This window comes from Hippichthys cyanospilos, chromosome 21 (genome assembly GCF_059441005.1).
Source record: "Hippichthys cyanospilos isolate Australia breed blue-spotted pipefish chromosome 21, RoL_Hcya_1.0, whole genome shotgun sequence".
NCBI classification, from domain to species: Eukaryota; Metazoa; Chordata; class Actinopteri; order Syngnathiformes; family Syngnathidae; genus Hippichthys; species Hippichthys cyanospilos.
In genome coordinates, this window is record NC_142389.1 from 10,458,124 (window position 1) to 10,477,221 (window position 19,098).

The following is a 19,098-nucleotide window of genomic DNA, read 5'->3' on the forward strand; positions in this document are numbered from 1 at the left end:
TTCCATTTGACTCGTTTATTAATTGTGGTCTTTTGGCATATATACACAATAATAAACTCAGTGGTACACAAATGGTGCGCAACTTTTGGGTAATTTTAGCAAAATGAACTTGAAACGTATTTTTTCTACCTCAATCCATAGAGTGCTTATCATGTAACCAGCACTGAATCCAAATTTTCTGTGCCCTGCATCAGTGGGACATTAAGACTTCATCTGGCACACCACCATATTTTGTACCATTTTCCACATCATCAGTGGACGCCACATGGTCAATGGAGCCAAATGTGTCCTCACATACTTTGTATGCTTGCAGCTGGAGAGAAGAAGAAATCTGTGAAACCAGCCATGGGAACGCCAAGCCCCAAAGTGAACGGTTAGTGCTGATTTGTCTTTGGTCCAAAAGACACCATAGTGGAGTTCGGGCACAGCCTTCAGCAGAGTTTGACTGCGCCCGTGTTCTGTTATAATAATTTCTCAAAAGGTCACCGTTTTGGCGAGGAGCTAAACACTTTTAAATGTGAAGTCGCAGCTGTAACAAATGTTTCCGTTTAGCGCCAACTGCCTGCAACATCTGCCGCATAATAACCAGCTATTTACATCAAACTGCATTCAACGGAGTTCGCACAGGGTTACTTTTTACTATGTTACAGATATATCAATGCAATATATGAGCAATGTAAAATATACCCATCTACTTGGGGTGGGCTAAATTTTATTGATAAATCTATACTCAGCTCAAGTTTATTTATAGAACACTTTAAAGCTACCACAGCAGAAACAAAGTGCTGAGCATGAGACATACAATTAAAATTCAACAAAAATGAGGGCAGAGTTAACAGTCTAATGCTGACTTAATGCTTCATTTAGTTTTTTTTATATTTTTTTTAATTGCATATGTATTACTTATTGTGAACAGTTGAAGTCATTTAATATCAGATATAAATAAAAAAACATTTCTTAGTGTAGATGTTTAAGCATTTAAATGTTTTAATTGATGAAATATGAGCTATAATTAGACATTAAATAGACATTTAATCCATTGCTCTTTTTACACATATTCACCAAATACAAATTAATTATTGTATGTTATTTCATATTTGTTATATTTGATATTGCCAGTCCGTGTGGTAATAACACACGTTTTATTTGAATATTGTATTTTCCAGCTTTCTAATAAAATTTCAGGCAGAACTTCAGTTTTTTTCATGCAATAATTTTTAATGACATTTATTATTAGTATAAAGAAAATCTAATACAATTGCTATTTTACTTAAATATCCTGTTTTGAAAAAAGGCAATTGTACTGATAAACTTGCTTTTTTTCATTTTGTTATGTATTTTATGTGACTAGACTAATGACACAGATAAATCATATACAGTGTGACAATATCAAACGAAATACTTCCCCTACCGATGACAATTTCCCACAAGTGATGCAACTCGTCAGAATCAACTCATGGTTATTATTAGCTATCCAAAATGAACTCTATTTGTCGCTTAACATTCTGACTGGATTCTGTCAGCCACTGAGAGCTAAAGTGATCTAATCCCGCTTTTGTCATTTTGCTGGAAAGTGCAAAAAATACTCAGATGACTTGAGTGAAATACAGGATTTTCCCCTTTTCATTTTATCTATTCATTTCTGCAGTTCAATGGCAAAAATTGTGGCTACCCCATTGTAGTTCCCAATGGCTAATATCAAAGTGTTTTTTTTTTTTTTTATTGATCCCACAGTTCCCGATGACGTATTCGCCCCCAACTACATCTGGAAGGGCTCGTACAATTACAGGGGCAGGAAGCAGCCCATGACGCTGAGCATCACCAGCTTCAACGCCAGCACGGGCAGAGTCAACGTCACCCTGAGCAACGGCAACATGGAGCTGCTGCTGTCAGGCATGTTGCACGTGTTGTTCTTGGCCATTTTACATATTATACAGTATATTGCAAAATATAGGAACGTGCTGGAGCGGGTTAGATCAATTTACTGATAAACATTCAAACATCTTTAACATTCTTCTTTGTATGTGTATATTTATATTTTGTTAATACATATCTGAAAACACAAATTGACATGGAATCGCAATATAAAAATGGCACAAACTTACAAATACTAAAAAAGTAACTGAATGAAAAAGATTGCATGCATTTAAAATATTAAAGAATTATAAATGCAAAACTGCAATAAAACTGCAATAAAAATGGTCAGCTCAAAACAATTCATTTTAAAAAAAAATTGTAACTTTTATGAACGCAATAAAACAAGCAAAAACTGTCATTCTTGCCTAACGTGTCTGCTTGTCCCCCTCCAGGTCTTTATAAGACGTCCGAAGCGCGTCTGCTACTGCTGATGTACCACGTGAATTACGTGCAGCAGGGAAATCAGCTCAAAGACTCCACCATTTCTCCTGCCAAGATCATAGAAGACTCTTGGACCATGGATGGATTTGTAAGCGTCAGTGTGATTACATAAGCTAAATACTTTTTTTAGTAATCCCTCACGATCAACGTGGGAATAGGGATAGTCGTTCCAACTGCAAATTTACCACAGAGTTCCCAAAGCAGTTTAAAGATAATATCAAACTCAAAGCATTGATAACAATAACATTCGGTGCCATCGACGGCTATAGACGTCAAAGATCCAGTTTAACTGGGCTACCGTTGACATCTATCTATATGACATTTATTTGAATTTGACTATGTGCCTTTATAGGTGTCGGCAGAACCCGACGGCTCCAGTTACGTGTTCCAGGGGTTCATTCAGGGAAAAGACTACGGACAGTTTGGACTCCAACGACTTGGTAAATGTTCCCACTGGACGGTGATAATGTTGGGCATCAAGGCTAACTTCCTGTTCGCTTTCCAGGTCTTAACATGTCAGAGAGTCAGAATTCACATCCGCCTCAGTTGGGCACCAACAGCAGCTCGGTGGCCATCGCGATCCTGGTGCCTTTCTTCGCGCTCATCTTCACCGGATTTGGCTTCTATCTCTACAAACAAAGGTTTGTACTACAGTGTGCGTTATTTGTCAATGGTTTCTTTGATGACAATATGCATCCGTGTGAAGCTTAACGGGTTAAGAGCACATCACGGTTTGCAAAGGTGTCACTATGACGTAGTTGTCTCATGTTCCAATTGATTTGCTCTTCATTTGAAAAGAAAAAACAGACTGTTCCAGTCGCGGCATTAAAAAAGTAATACATTTGATTTGCTGATACTTGCAGAAATTCTATCAAAGGCTCACGTTCCCCCTGAACTGCCTTAAAACTTGCGCAGTATTCTCTCCAATTTTTGATCTTTTCACCCAAGGCATTTCACATCAAAGCAAAACCATCAAAAGAAGACACAAGTGAGCTGAAATTTCACCCAGATGGTGACAACATATCAAAGTTCAACAAGGGATGACCTTTTAGTTATCACACTACCAGGAGTGTGCCACCCCTTGACTAAAATGCTGCAAGAATGATGTGGAAGGAAATTACCCCCAAAAAAGGTCAAAATACTGCACAAGGGTTAACATACCCCTATTTGTGAGCCAATATTGTAGACAGATGGCGAGCAAATTAAATAAAAGTTTAACATCACAGTGCGAAGACCATTTTCAATCATCATCTATCATCATCATCAAGGATTGGACATGAACAAAAACCCAAAAGATATTTCGGTTCAATATATATTCTAATTATATATTTTCGCACATAGGACCACACCGAAGACCCAGTTCACAGGTTGCTCGGTCCACGAGAACAACAACGGGCAGGCCGCCTTCGAAAACCCCATGTACAACACCAACGCCAAGGCGGTCGAAGGGAAGGCGGTGCGCTTCGACCCTAATCTCAACACGGTCTGCACCATGGTCTGAGGATCCATGACGGACAGGAACTGCAAAACAGTTCCCAACATTCAGACCTGTCTCAGCCGCCTGATCCGGAATCTCACATTGTTGAGAGTAGCAAAAGTTTTTGTATCGCGGGGAGGAAACAATAAAACAAAAAAATACAGACTCACGAGCGAAAGAAGGGAACGAGGGCAGCCCTAGAGACGGCGTCCTTAATCCTGAGTGAACGGCGGATTAGAGTCAAAAGGGAGCCTGGCCCCAGTGGAGCAGATGAGAGGAGGAGGAAGGCTGACTCATGGAATGCTTAAATCACTCTTTTCCCATTCCAGTGGACGGGAAGGCTGAGGAGACACAGACAACCCCGAACTGAACTGGAAGTCGATTACGCGAATCGTCTGGAGGGAAGCGGCGGGTTAAGATCTTCAAATCCCTTCGTAGCTAATCGGAGCAAACCTAAAACTTGGAGCTGTTTTCAGAATGGGAGACGTTCCCTGATTCACTGGCTTCCAAATGGACTCGCATGCGAGGGGGGCCCACACAAAAGAACGAGACAGACACTCTGGCTCTGGCACTAAAGCACATCGGACAGGAAACGCTTCCTGTCTGCCCCGACGACCGGGGCGCTTTGATGGGACGGGCTAGGACGAAGACGGCGGCAGGAACGCTGCCGTCGGAACTGAACCGGATGCCAACGTGGGCCGCCGCCGTGGTTCCACTGTGATTCTGCACTCTGCGAGTGCTTTCTACTCTATTTGTTACTACTGCAGAATCTTCTGATCTGTAAATCTATTGCCTATATATATATATATATATATATATATATATATATATATATATATATATATATATATATATATATATATATATATATATGGTGGTCACCAACTATATTTTTGTGCTGTATACTTGCCATGGGGCAAGGTCGAGACGGATCATAGCAGCAGATTATCACATTGGGTTTTTGGAGAAAAAAAAAAATATAATAATCGGCCGAGCACATGCTTCATTTACCTTTTGTTAATTTTGTTTTGATTTTCTATCAAAGCAGTTTTGACGTCGCCATGCTGTTCGAACATACAGTAGGTGCGATGTTGTTTGAAAGTGTTGATAGTTTGAATGTATTGATGAAGGCGTTTCACATATGATACTGCATTATGTTCAAACCACTTCTGCAATACGTTCAAACAACTTCACCAGTACGTTTGAAAGACTGCCGCGTGTTCAAACGACATAGCTGAGTCAAAACTGTTTGACGCTACTTTGGCAGTTCCACATTTTCCTTCAAAGAATGCGAAGGCGCAAACTTTATTTGCATTTTGCGATCTGCTTATCGTGAGGTCCTACGATTTTTTGTTTACAGTTGCCGAGGATTCAAGTGAAGTGAACCGCTTTCACCTCGGCCTTCTAAGACGCCTCTTTAACACCGAGGCTCACTGCCCATGCTTTTTTGCATTGAAAGCAATTGCCACTTTCACCCTGTAACTAATTATCTAAATGGGAAAAGCTGCAGCAGCCGCGTGAAGACTATTTTTGTGCTACAAGTATATATTTGCCACGGGGCACGGTCAAAAATGAATTATTACAGCAGATCATAACAGTATTGGATTTTTGCTGGTAATACAGTGTGAAAGGGTCTACTGATGAAATCTAATGAATACTACCTTGATAGTTCCGTTTTTTGGCTCAGTTTCTTGTAAAATAGCTCAGTTTAAACTCAATCATTCGTCCGGCATTTCTTTGTGCAACCGTCTGTTTTGTTTGGATTCAGCTGAAATGTAATTTGTCTGTATTACAACTTGAGATCTGAATTTAGGCCAGTAATTTAGCGTTGACTGCCTCTTATTGTTGGATCCTCTGCTAAGGCCCTTTATCGTAAACAATTGGGTCCCCGATGAAACAATGTGTATTTTCTTTTTTTCAAGAAACAAAAGCCTTATTATTTCAGTCTGGTGTTCTTAGTTCAACTGCGGTTATTTCTCATCAAAAATAATGTTGGCAGGTTTAAGAAACCATGCGTAACAATTCCTTTTAATTGTCCTCCTTAAAAAATAAAATCAAGCCACAAGATGTCCTTTTCCGCCCAAATTGGCTGGTCAACTTATTTTTTTTTTCCCTTCCTTTAATGAATGCTTCTGTTAACTTTTTTTTTTTTTTTTTTTTAAATACTTGAATATGTTGCCAAAATGACCATTTAGTTTGCGGTTCAGTTCACCTACGCTCACTTGGACAATTTGGAGCGATTGTTGTCATATGTATGATGTTGTTGTGTTGTGAGGTTTTAGTTGTGATTTTCACAATGAACCTGACACAGTGCCTACCAAAAAAAATAAAAATAAATAATTAAATAAAAAAATTGTGGAACCCCCCCCCCCCCCACACACACACACACACACACACACACACACACTTACAATCACCAACAGCTCAATCCACAAGCTTTTTCCAGTGACTGCAATAAAATCGATTGAAAGACTGAAGCCCTTCTTCATCCTTTTGACGGACACTGGAAGTATTCCCTGTTTGAGAAGAAAAAAAGAAATCATGGTCAAAATATATACCAACTAAACAAAGTGTTTTGTACAGAAATATATTTTTATGATGAGATTATTTGTAAAATGTAATGAATCTATTATGTAAATTTTCATTGCAATGTAAAATAAAAAAAGGCTACTTGCTTTTGTAATTTTGTCTTTTTATTGTGTGCTGGAAAGGCGAGCTCTCACGGAGAAGTTGCTTAAGGGTAATTGGGTTCAAAACAAACTTAGACTTGAGGCTGAAGACAGTGTCACTATCTTACTTGAAGATAAAATTCCCCAAATTTGGCTTGTTCATTTTCTTTACAGAGGCTTTATCTTCACAAATGCAAGATTAATAGTTTTGTTTGCGATGCATTTTCAGATTGAAGACTTTTTATCCTAACTCACAAGAGTTTTCAAGTCTTTACAAGTCTCATTTTTTTTCAATCATTGTAGAAAATCTTTATTTAACCTTGACCTGATATTTTTTTTTTCTTTCTTGCATTGAAATGGGTATAAATTCAAACCACAACAGGGGAAGAAGTTACAATATCCGAAATAGAACAATGCCAAAATCTTTTTCAATCATCAGTATCATGTTTGAGATGTATTTAATTTTCATTCTACTTACAGTTCATCGAAACTATTTAATTTTTCAATTGTCATTTAATTTTTGAATTGTAATACTACATAAGTCTGTCAAATCGTCAAGGTGTTCCGTGATGACGTCACTGGTCTCTCACGTTCACAAGAAGCCGTTTTTTGCTTGGTTCGACGACGTATTTCAAGAAGTTCGAATAAATTAGAAAAAATAAGATTATAAAGTTTAATTCTCCCCGTTGAGGTGGCCCCAGTTCTTCTGTCGGCCTAATGTAATGGTCAATTGTTGCTTAATTAGTAGTGTTAATTGCTTCACCTTGTGTCCAATAGACAACAGGTGCATGTTTTTGTCCGATTTACGTCCCCCCCGTAAGTCACCAAATTATTTCTCAAAAGCAGGACAACGTTTTTAAAGTTCACGATCATGTATTTTTTTATGTGTTATGGAAAGATTTTTTAGCTGGTGTCGTCCAAGTTTTAGTTGGAATAAAAATGATTTCCACTCAAACCAAGGTGATGATGTGTATGGTGATAATAGAACGTCGGTAAACGTTTCCTGAACTAAACACGTTTCCTGAATTAAACACGTGGGCAACATTAAGAAACTTCACGAAAATTATTGTCGTTGTTATACCCAATTTGACCACAAGATAACGCCATCGCACTTGTAATTGATTTTTAGCTTGAAAGGTAGTACTGTTTCTCGTTCATGTTTGATGCTACTCGTCAAAGCAAATAAAACCTAAATGTGGGATTTTTTTTACATTCAAATCTATTCCTAAAACATATTTTTTCCCAAACAGTATTGAATATAAACACAACTGAATATACAACGTTTTTACTGACTTGTGCTGGGAGTGCATTACAAAACGACACTGATTGTAATGTAGTATCAAGACACTAGGTGGTGCCAGCACACTTCTTAAAACCTCACCATAGAGCTGTAATCATTCTGATTAACAATGAAACAGGTAAAATAAATACAGTATTAAAATTATGATTATTCGTTTAAACTGTATTTTACATTTGCATCTCTTTCCTCCTTGATTCGACATTTAGAGACCCAAATGAAACATGGTTAACTCTACATGCACCAAAGTACAAGAGTATTAAGTGTATACAGATTAAATTGTGATTTTACATCTTTTTTCTCGGTTCTTTTGATCTTACAACTACAGACCCAGTTGGAGAAATCTGGTTTATGATGTAAAATTCCGTTTATGACTGATGCAGATCCGGCAAATTTAGTAAAGCTCCACTTTCGCTGGAATTTTGAGAGAAGTGTTTTTTTGTTTGTTTTTTTTTTTTTTTTGGGGGGGGGGGTTAATAAATAAACAGGCACATGTTGAAGACGGGGAAAAACACAGACATTTACCACCGATTTGCTATGAACCCAGCTATGCCTAAGTGGTATTTTTTACGTTTACATGCAATTTTGACTGACAACCAGCTCAGCTGGCTCAGCTCAAGTTAATGTACAATGAATCAAAACAATAAAACAAGTAAAAAAATAAAAACAAACAGTAACAATGATGAAAAATCACTTTAAATTAATGTTATGATAAAGAAAAACTTTTTCAAGCTACTGTTTCCCCAAAATAAAGTCACTCTTTTATAAAATGATACTTAGTCATGATTGTTTTTGTGGTAAACATCAATAATACTACATTACATTAATGATGTATTTTCTCACATTTCTAACGTCTATTAAGATGTGTGTGTGTGTGTGTGTGTGTATATATATATATATATATATATATATATATATATATATATATATATATATATATATATATATATATATATATATATATATATATGTTAAAAAACCTCCTTTTCACACGCTACAAGAAAAGTTGCTGTGGAAAAAGACAAGCTCACTGCCAACTGATGTCGCAGGGATGGAAAAGTTGCACTTTTGAAATAGCAGCAAGCAAAGGGATCGGTCGTGATGGCAAAGTTCCTGCATTTCTCCTTTATACTTCATTGAGCTCCTTCTCCTTTTCATTTCATGGTGTATTGCAAAAATATATATGTTGGGGGCCCCGGTTTACGAGATTAATCTGTTCCGCATATGGGATCGTGATGGAAATTCGCCATACGACAAATAGCTCTTTAGCTAGCTAATGCGTGTAAAACCCCAGGTAAAAACATCAAAATTGTATATACATATTAAAAATTGGTATAAAAATAGTATAGTAAGTGTTACTTATATATAATATACATGTATACAATTAAATTACATAATAAATAAAAATATATGAAGAATTGATTTACCTTCAAAGTGACGTGACGAGCTTGTTACAGTGAGGGTAGCCTAGCCTAGGCTAGCTTAGTCTTCTTTGTATTTCTTGATTATCTCCAGCTTCATATCCATACTAATCATCTTCTTACTTCTCTCTTTTTCACCACCAGCAATCTTGGAACCCATGGTTAACCATTTCAACTTTGAATTAAGCACTAAAATGCACAATTAATACAATATTGAAAGCACCCTCACACGAAATAAAGTCAGTAGGCAGCCATCTTTGTGACCCTGTGCGCCGACCAATAGCAGATCAGCGTCTTAGTTATCCATAACGCCGATCAATAGTAGATCTGTGTCTATTGTAGTAATGAAAGCAGTGATGCGTGTAGTGATGTATGAGCATGTTGCCCCTCATAGACATGTGCACACTCTGACCGCCATGTTTGAGAATAGAATTTTTTTTTTTTTTTTAAGGCAGGGACGTCATAAACCGGGGGTCCACTGTGTGTGTGTATATAAGAGTGTGTGTGTGTATGTATATATATATATATATATATATATATATATATATATATATATATATATATATATATATATATATATATATATATATATATATATATATATATATATATATATATATATACATACACACACACGTACACACACACACACTATATTAAATTAGTATCTCCTCTTTCGCAGTGAGATCACCAAATATGGTGATGTTACAGCTTAGTAAACATACGAATGAAAATACACATCTGGGCTGTGTCATTCTTGTGTTCAGATTTGTCCAACTGCAGTAAGAGACAGAGTCTGACCCGCCCAGCTTCCTTCGTAGGCTTGCTGTACTCATTGCTTCTCCTTTCAAGAAGGGAAGAGAAAAATGACCCAGGCAGGATAGACACATTTACCGGGCAGTAACTATGAGTCCTTTTTTTTTTTCTTTCAAGCTTGCTGGCCCAGAAACTAAATGAGACTTGCAGAGGATCCGCTGCCTGTCAACCACTCTAATTTTGTCAAACATCCACACATTGTAAGGAAGCCAGACAATCAGAATACAAAATAAAATGTGATCATGTATGGAACGGACGGCATTGAAACACTTTTATTTTTAAGTTTCTCCCAGAAGAAATTTCGTGTCAACAATCTACTACTTGATCATTTTAACCTCATTGTGCATTTGATGTTAACAACGCTGTGTTATTTTTTTCTCGATTGACGTTCTTTTTTTCGCTGAGATCAAAACAAACATGGCGGCCGAAGTTGTCAAAATTGTTAATAAGTGGTCAAGTTTTGCTGAATTAAAGAGTAGATGGTCGATGATTCATATTTTGATGTCAAAACATGATGCATCTAATGGACACACGTTGATTTGAAAGGTCGCATATCTGTCCAAAATTATACATCTAGGACTCAGTGATGGAGGCAAATGAGAGCACTGCATAATGATATCACTTAAGAGTAAAATCAGTGACACATTCTTGAGTTTTCGCCAATATGGAGTCTGGACACAGACTCGACATGATGACAAGACACAAAGAATGGTGTTTATTGTATAAAATGTTTACTAGTTTACTAATATTATGGAAAGTAATTACCATTATTTTGGGTTATTAACATCATGGTGAAAAAACATGATTAAGAACTGCCCACTGTCTAGAGGAGGACATACATTGTCGAGCATTATTTTACAAGTGCAGATGTACAATATCAACATAAACATAAACCCGATACTGGTTTCTAATTGTTCAGACATCCCGAAAGCTGTCGTTCTCTCCATCCATCAAATAATATATAGACAAGTTGAAAGGGTTCATTTTTAAAGGAAAAAAAACATTGTTTTGCTCTCACCCCATGAGCCTCAAGTTTGACACGTGCTTTAAATAGTCGGCATGTCTTCCGATCAGTCAGTCGTCTTCCTGCCCGTGACTCGGGATCTTTTCCCAGATCGCTCTGTCTTTTTTTCTCTTGTCTCTCGATCAATGGGGGGATTTGGCCCTCTGGGACGTTTTATTTCAATAAAGGAGCCTGGCAAGCCAACAGAACGATGTTTTGTAGCAGCCACATTAATTATGCATCCGCTGCGGAAATCAGCCGGCCTTGATCATCCTGTTTTTATTTATTTTTATTTATTTATGTATTTATTGTAGTCTGAGTTGGAGAAGTTGTTAATTGGCACTCTTGTCACATCGTATCTGGCTTGCGTTAGATGTGCTATACGTTCCATGATTTATATTTATTAATGCTGTTTGTGATGACGCCCATGCATATTAATTGTTAGCTTACCCACTGGCGGCTTCAGAAATCTGAACAATTAGCCGGAAAGTGAGTGATTGCGTGCTTTAGTTAGGTTAGTTAGGTTAGTGCAATATGTAAGATTAATGTACTATTGTATGTACATTGGAACATACGCTTCGCATATATTGCTGTGTGCCTTACTCAGTTTTCATATTTTAAGATTAAATGATGTCCCCAGAACATACACCTGGCTAAATTAAATCCTCTGGATAAAATGAGATGAACCAGTTTATACAAAGTTGTACCTATGAGAGCTGTTAAATATTGACATTTCATGAGGAGATTTTTTCATTGTATAATTGTCGTAAATTGGCAAATCAATAATATAGGACTCAATCATACTGAGAAGTCTTTTGACGAAAATGTTTCGCTCCCAATAAACTTGACTATCTTTTGTAATGATACAAAGTTAAAAAAAAATACATAAAACGTTTTCAACTTTTAAAAACAAGTATTATGACATTTTGTATTTTTGAGATAGAGATAGATGGATAGTCGATAGTTAGATAGATGCATATGTACTTTATATATGTTTGGATTATTAATTTGTTTTGTTTCATAAGTCTGAAGGTGGTGTTCCCTTTTGTTGTTGTTGTTGTTTTTTTTTCCCAATCCTCAAAATAAGAATTTCATCATTGCAATGAAACATAATACATTAATATTGTTATTGAAGGTACAACTTAAAACACCATCATACAGCAGAGTAGTCAAGTGGTGCCTCTTTCTCTCCAGATATGTATGAGGGAAAAATACATTTAATCATGAAGCCTCATTTATGGCATATTTTGCATTCATTATAAGGCATATTTAAGGCTTTCGATTTTATTATTTTTTTATTGGGGGGGGGGGGGCGTAAATGCGTCTCTTTCAACATTTTGAGTTGCATATCCTGGTCTCGCCTAAAGAGGGCGCTGAAATATTGTGTTAATAGGAGCGGTTTCCTGATACCTCTACTGTAGTTTTGATCAGAGGGAGAATATTTATTTATCTAATAGTAATGAACAAAATGAAGGGTATTTCACAAATTGTGCTATTGGTCTCTCACTACTTGTTTGCATGTGTACTCATAGCGCCCCTCGGCCTTGAAGCCACTCGGCGTAGCCAATCGATGCTCGAGACAAGCTCATCCGTGTCCGACATCGCGCTGCAACCATGTTTGATTAAATGGCCGCCGCATCCTCACTGGGGCACAAATCAATGGCGTTGGAGGGTCAGGGGGGGGGGGTTCACTTTACATGAAGCGGTCCACCGTGGCGCCTGCTTGTATTGACTTGCATTGCAATAAGAAGAATGCCATTTGTCACCATTTTGCCATTTTTCAATATTAGCTCCTCTGATGTTTTAAATCTCAAACCTTTTATACACTAAGTAGCACTTAAAGAAAAATGCAGAGTGCTTTACAACCACCATAATGACCAACATTAAAATACAGTAGCATTGTGGTAGTGTCACCTTCACGAGGTGTTTATTAAAACATTTCTGATTTAACGTTTCTGGTGCAAAGAGTGGGAAAAAATAACGTGTTGCCAATTTTTATATTGATATTGTCAGGGTAGTTACTGTAAAATTACTGATAATTGCCCAGATAAAATTTTAGGTTGGAGTATAAAATACAATGAATAAATTGTCAATAAGTATGGTTATTAGAGTCACTGTTCTTGTACCTGGGCCAAAACATTAAATTACTTCACCACAATCTTGTGGCATCATAGTTTCTTAGTATTACTTCCCCACAATTTGATTTTCTTCCTTTATCTGGAATTTGAACTCGCCATTACTTATGGATACAAAATACACTTCTTTTCCCAGCCCCGCTGCTCCATTTTCTCAAGACGCGAGCAGCTATCATCATCTTGCGCTTCATCCCACGCCGCCCCGTTAGGATGTCGAGAACGAGACGCGGCAAACGATTGGCGGGCGGTGTCGGATCGCTCTCGTGCGGGATTTGTTTGACTGGGGTAATTGAAAGTGTTTTAAACTATTACGGCTGGCACAGGGGCTTGTTTAAGTGTCGAGCTGCCAGTCAGTGAGGCGGGCGGCCCCGAGAGCACCGGCCCGTCAAGGCCCGTCAGTCAGTCGCTGGAAAGCCTTAATGGATTTCTCCACGCCGGAGCTTAGAGACATAGACGGGAAAATCAATGTGTTGTCATGTGCGAGTGGTATCCATCAAACAAGTGGCAGCATAAGTCAGATGGAATGTTTGTGTGTATGTATTTTACCCTTTGTGATAGTTCTGGGAAAGAGGGCCATGATCCTACAAAGTATCTATCTAGCGATCAAGCTATAAATTATCTATAAAATTCTATATAGTATCTTGCTAGCTAGCTGTAGTACCTTGCTGACTCGACCATTTCTTGCTTGCAAGGAGGATGCTATTTCCCACTAGCTAGCAAGATACATATAGGTAGTTAGCGCCCAAGACGCTATAGCCCACTAGCTAGCGAGATACAAATGGATAGTTATATTTTTTGTTATTTTTTTAGTTATTAGTTATCGCTAGTATAGCTATCGTTTCTTGCTGGCGATCAAATAACTACATAATTTCACAAGGTAGCCAATAAATTGCTTGCTAGCTAGCTATACTGTCTCTCTAGCTAGCTACTATTACTATACTATCGCTCACCATATAGTGAGATGATGTAGCTAGTTACTTAGCAAGATACGATAGCTTGTTAGATAGCAAGATATAATAGCTAGCTAGCTACAGTATCCTGCTGCTAAGTAGCTAGCTATAACCACCAACTCCACGGCCGAAGCTGTTGCCCCCGTAACTCAAGCCCGGTCGGAAGAGCGGCAGATAAGGAGTAGATGGAGCTAACTAGCTCTACATGTAGCTTGCTTGCTAGCAAGTAGTAGTAACACGCTATCTAGCTATAGTATCTTGCTAGCTAATGATAAGCAGTGTGCATTCTTAAACTCACTCTGATGCCCTCACAGAGTGGTGTCTTCAGAGAAGCAGAGCATACTCCCTTTAATTTTCCGATGGAGCCCATCTCCTAAACCAATCAGCAGCTAATGCGTGAACTCTCCATCTTGGAGTACTTGAAGCATTGACGTGTCTCTGTTGGAGCACCCATGCAATGCGCCGACACTAAACGGGCCACATGTGAACAACACTTTTATGTCTTCAAAACCAGTGTGTAGTTGGAGCATACGTATTTCTCAACCCACCCAAAATATCTCTAAATTGCAATTCTGATTGGTTTAACGTTTATCACCAGGATTGTCATTTACGTACTGTGAACTTAATTTAATCATTTCTTATCTTTTAAATGTGTCTTCAACATTCTACGTGTCATATCAGACCTGGACATGGAGTAGGCTGTCTTAAAGTTGGAGACAGTATTAGTATTGTAAGGTTGGAGGTAATATTCATCCAAATAATGCCGCTTGAATTCCTAATTGTCCAACTTCAGAGGACATTTGAATTGAAAAGTTTTACTGCGCTAAATGGTGAGTCACAAGCTAAGTTGTCTGCAGCTTGTAGACGCATTATATTCAGACACAGTCGCATGTTTTTAGTGTGTGTAACACTGCGCTGAAAGATTGCAGACTTTAGTAGTAGCACTTGTTTCCACTCATTGCTCAACGAGACATGTAGGTTTGAGTATTTAACACAATCATCTACTCAGGGTGAAAGTCTGCCACCCTCCACTGTATTTATTTGATTGCTCCGAGTGAATGCCTGCTCTTCATCTCCTAAACCGGCGTCTGTGATTTCTCGCCCGCACATCCCGTTCAACCACCACGTCAATGTTTTTTTTTTTCTTTTTCATTTGGGTGCCTTTTATCTGCGCCAAACGATGGCATTCACCGCAGTCTAACACGAGGCAGACTCGCATGTCTGTGTTGAGCTAAACCAGACGGCCCTGTGAAAGGCATCAAATCATTCCGCCATGGTGAGAGCCAAAGTGGTAATTACTCATAATTTGGAGGGGGGGGGCTTCATTTTTTTTCTCTCTCACTTTTTTGGAGGTGTGTATGTGTGTGTGTGTAGGGGGGGTGCGTTGCAAATTAAATGATTTCCTTTTTTTCCCCTTCTTTTGAAATGATGACATACCTCAGAAGTTTTTGAAAGAAAATTGAAAACAGGTTTTTCACTTGACTTGTGTCTCAAAAAGCCGCTTTTTGATGTTGTTGTTGTTGTTGTTTTTGTTGTTTTTTTTGCATGACTAGTAAAACGTTATTCAAATTGGTAATTGTCGTGTTGTCCTCGCGTTCTAAATTACCTACAGATTTTTCCTTACTAAACACGAGATTACTTTTGCATTAGGATAAACTTTACTACACTATTCATTTCACTGAGTGAACTTTCACTTTATGTTTGACCACTTCCTGAATGCCTTCTAGAAGGTGATTCATTTTTCTTACTTGTGCATCTCTGTCACATTTGGACATGGAAAAGATTGATAAACCATAGCAAATATGCTTTATGTTATAAATATATAAATATTTTATATTATTTATTCACTATTTTCTGGGCTTTTTTGTGGTGTTATTTCACACAATTACCGTATTTTCCGCACTATAAGGCGCACGTCTATTAATGACATATTTTAAGAAAAATTCTATAGGCGCACAGAATTATAAGGCGCAACAGCAGAAGCAGTCAAACTTCATTACTAGATTACAAACCAGCTTTCTGACAACTCTATTCACTCCCAAAATAAACAACTGTCTTATTGTTTATTTTATTAGTATTTCCGTGACAGTTTATTTTTAAACAGCAAGGTATAACATGTGGTGCAACATTTATATCAGGGAACTTTTCCTCCTCCTGTGCAATCACAATATAGTAATACTCAAAGTAATAACAATGATAACTCAAATAATGACTCTAAACTCTCAATAGCATAATAACTCAATGTCAACATGACCAATCTTGTTCAACTGTAAACACATAAAAGAAACAGGTAATGCTTACTTTATCAGTTCATTCCCCATCTACGAATCCCATCTCAACATCAATCCATATATAAGGCGCACCGGATTATAAGGCGCACCATCAACTTTTTAATAAAATTAAGGCTTTTAGGTGCGCCTTATAATGCGGAAAATATGGTAGTCTTTTGCTGCCTTTTTGTAACATCTATAAATCCTCTCTAGTGGTCTTGTGTTATTTATGAAATTTCAGTATTTGTGGCTTAAATGTGCCAAACAGATGTTTAAGAGGCGTAATGTGAATACCATAAGGTACAAATACAAGCTTTGAATCTTTTTAAAAATTTACTCGTGCGCACTACAATCCTGCTCCGCCTTCTATGTGTACTAAGTCCCAAAATCAGTAAAAATATTACTGTGCAACTTTGGTAAGCCCTCCACTTGACAGACTGTCAGACAATTTCCCATTGATACAGGGACGTTAGGGAAGGAACACGCACAGTTAGTACGCTGGCAGCAACAGACCAAACAGAGAATATCACGTATTATGTACAGTATGTATGCTGGGAGCTAGAAATCATTGAGAGAACATTGTGTATGCTCTCTTTTATTGCCTACCGTATGTTTGAGCATGCACCTTTGAATATAGTGCGCCCTATGTTTGGGTTAAGTTCAAAAATAAACACCATAATCAAGACTGAGCCTAATACAGTAATACAGTGCAGTGTGGTGCAGAATATCATTTTAAATATATATATATATATATATATATATATATATATATATATATATATATATATATATATATATATATATATATATATATATATATATATATATATATTTACATACAAAATGTATCATCCTCAGCCTATGTACATTGGGCTATTTTATGATGTTATCAAAAGCAAACATTGTCACATAAATGTTAGAAAACGACTTAAGTCAACAACTGCGTCGCGAAAAGGTTCCAAACCAAGTAATCCAGCACGACCTTGTCTGCAAGATGACATCCTGGTTGAATCAACATTTTCAACATTATTTCTCGAGAAGGTCTCATGACCCACTTTTACGCTCACCAGCTGAAAAAATTCCGCCGGCCAACATCAGTTCGATCGGCTCTGACAAACGGGACCGAGGGCTATGCCGAATTGACTTTGGAACTGTGCATCCGTAGCCCCTTTAAAGAAACAGGCTTCATGTATTTAATAGCCAGTGTGTTTATGTAGGCTCCATATGCTAGAGCTCACTTGTCCCACCCCCCACCCTGTAGGCTTGTATTGGGTGGGTGGGTGGCGGTGGAGCTCGCAGTGTGGCCTGCCAGCCTCGCAGACATCAAACTGGGCTTTCCTGGCAGCGTTGCATCGCAGCAGCAATAACATGGGGCCAAGTTGTTATTTTTACAAGCGCTATTACGCAGAAACTCAGCGTGCGTGTGCAAAAACACACAGAGAAAACACAATGTTTACACACGGATCCCTAAGCCGAGCATATGCTGCCCTACAGATTCCCCCCCCGCCCCACCCAGTTCCTCACCTAGCCATTGACACACAGGAGGGAGGGGGTTGCGAGGCGGTCCGACGCACAGTAAATCATATGTGACACAGCAGAGGTGCGTCTCTTGACACGCTGCGATGGGGCACGCCCCGCTGCATTACCGTCCACCGGGGCTCGTGGACGCCCCAGCTAGGGATAGCTTCTCGGATCGGGATATGCGGGAAGCTCTTTACTACAATGTTGCAAGCAGCCAATCATTTCTTCCAGTCTAATTGGCACGAATGTAAATGCACCCCGGAAGGAGCCGCAGCGACATGGCGACCGTGTGCCTTCGCCTGGCCGAGTTAACCCCACGAGCACTCAAGTGTGACCTGAGGTGCCCACCGCTGATGGCCGCCGATCGAAACGTGTTTGACCCCTCGGTGCTGACGGCTCGTACCCTCTGGAATAGAGAAGAGATTCCCACGCAATGCGGTGCCAGATTCCAAATACACAATTGATGGCATTAAAATTAAGCATTCATAGTTTTCCTCCAGTTCACAAAGTAAAATTTTAATATGAGCACTTAATTTGAACAATTTAGAATGCACGCATAGCCTTAAGAGCATTGAAAATAACACCATTATACAAATTGTATTGTTTCAGGAGAATTGTCATATAACATAATTTGTTCTTTTAGATTAATCAATACAACAGTTTAAAAAAATCATAATTTCCATCAATCCGGTAAAAATTTTAACAATATTTCAAAATGGCAGTCCAGACAATGCTTTGTTATATAATATGTAGAAAAGAGGCAAAAATGGTGGTGATTGTTTTTTAAAATTCCAATTATATATTGATTCATAATATAATCATAACATAACAGCTAAATTGCTGAAATTCCTTGCTTTTGGAAATCTTCAAACTGAAAATGTATCAAAAGTAATTATCAAATAATTTGGTTATTGATTAGATGTTGATTAATTCGCCTGCTTTTGGATCTACTTTTTTTTAATCTATAATAAAGTAACATTAAACTAGGGTTTCAACTACAGAAAAGAATAATTAGGAAAATTGTAGCATGAAAAATAGCAGTTGAATTACACAAAATTGCACCAAATAAAAAAGATAAAACAAGCATTTACCCTATTAATTGTGAACTGCAAAACAGTAGGAAAATTTTGAATGTTTAGAGATAGATAGATAGATAGATAGATACTTTATTCATCCCCGTA

At 37.9% G+C, this 19,098-nt stretch overlaps 1 protein-coding gene across 6 annotated transcripts in view; it reads left to right on the top strand.

The window, feature by feature from the left end:
* csmd3b (CUB and Sushi multiple domains 3b) overlaps nucleotides 1–4,631 on the top strand; it is a 343,211-nt gene extending 338,580 nt beyond the window's left edge. For 4 of the 6 annotated variants that reach the window (XM_088404543.1, XM_088404545.1, XM_088404547.1 and 1 more), the window contains 6 exons: nucleotides 314–373; nucleotides 1,735–1,893; nucleotides 2,310–2,452; nucleotides 2,711–2,798; nucleotides 2,864–2,999; nucleotides 3,700–4,631. In XM_088404543.1, coding sequence (XP_088260669.1) covers nucleotides 314–373; nucleotides 1,735–1,893; nucleotides 2,310–2,452; nucleotides 2,711–2,798; nucleotides 2,864–2,999; nucleotides 3,700–3,859 — 746 coding nt within the window. In that variant the 3' untranslated portion in view covers nucleotides 3,860–4,631. The remainder of the gene's footprint in view (nucleotides 1–313; nucleotides 374–1,734; nucleotides 1,894–2,309; nucleotides 2,453–2,710; nucleotides 2,799–2,863; nucleotides 3,000–3,699) is intronic. The other 2 variants (XM_088404544.1, XM_088404546.1) reach the window with 1 other exon arrangement.
* The last annotated feature ends 14,467 nt before the right edge of the window (nucleotides 4,632–19,098 follow it).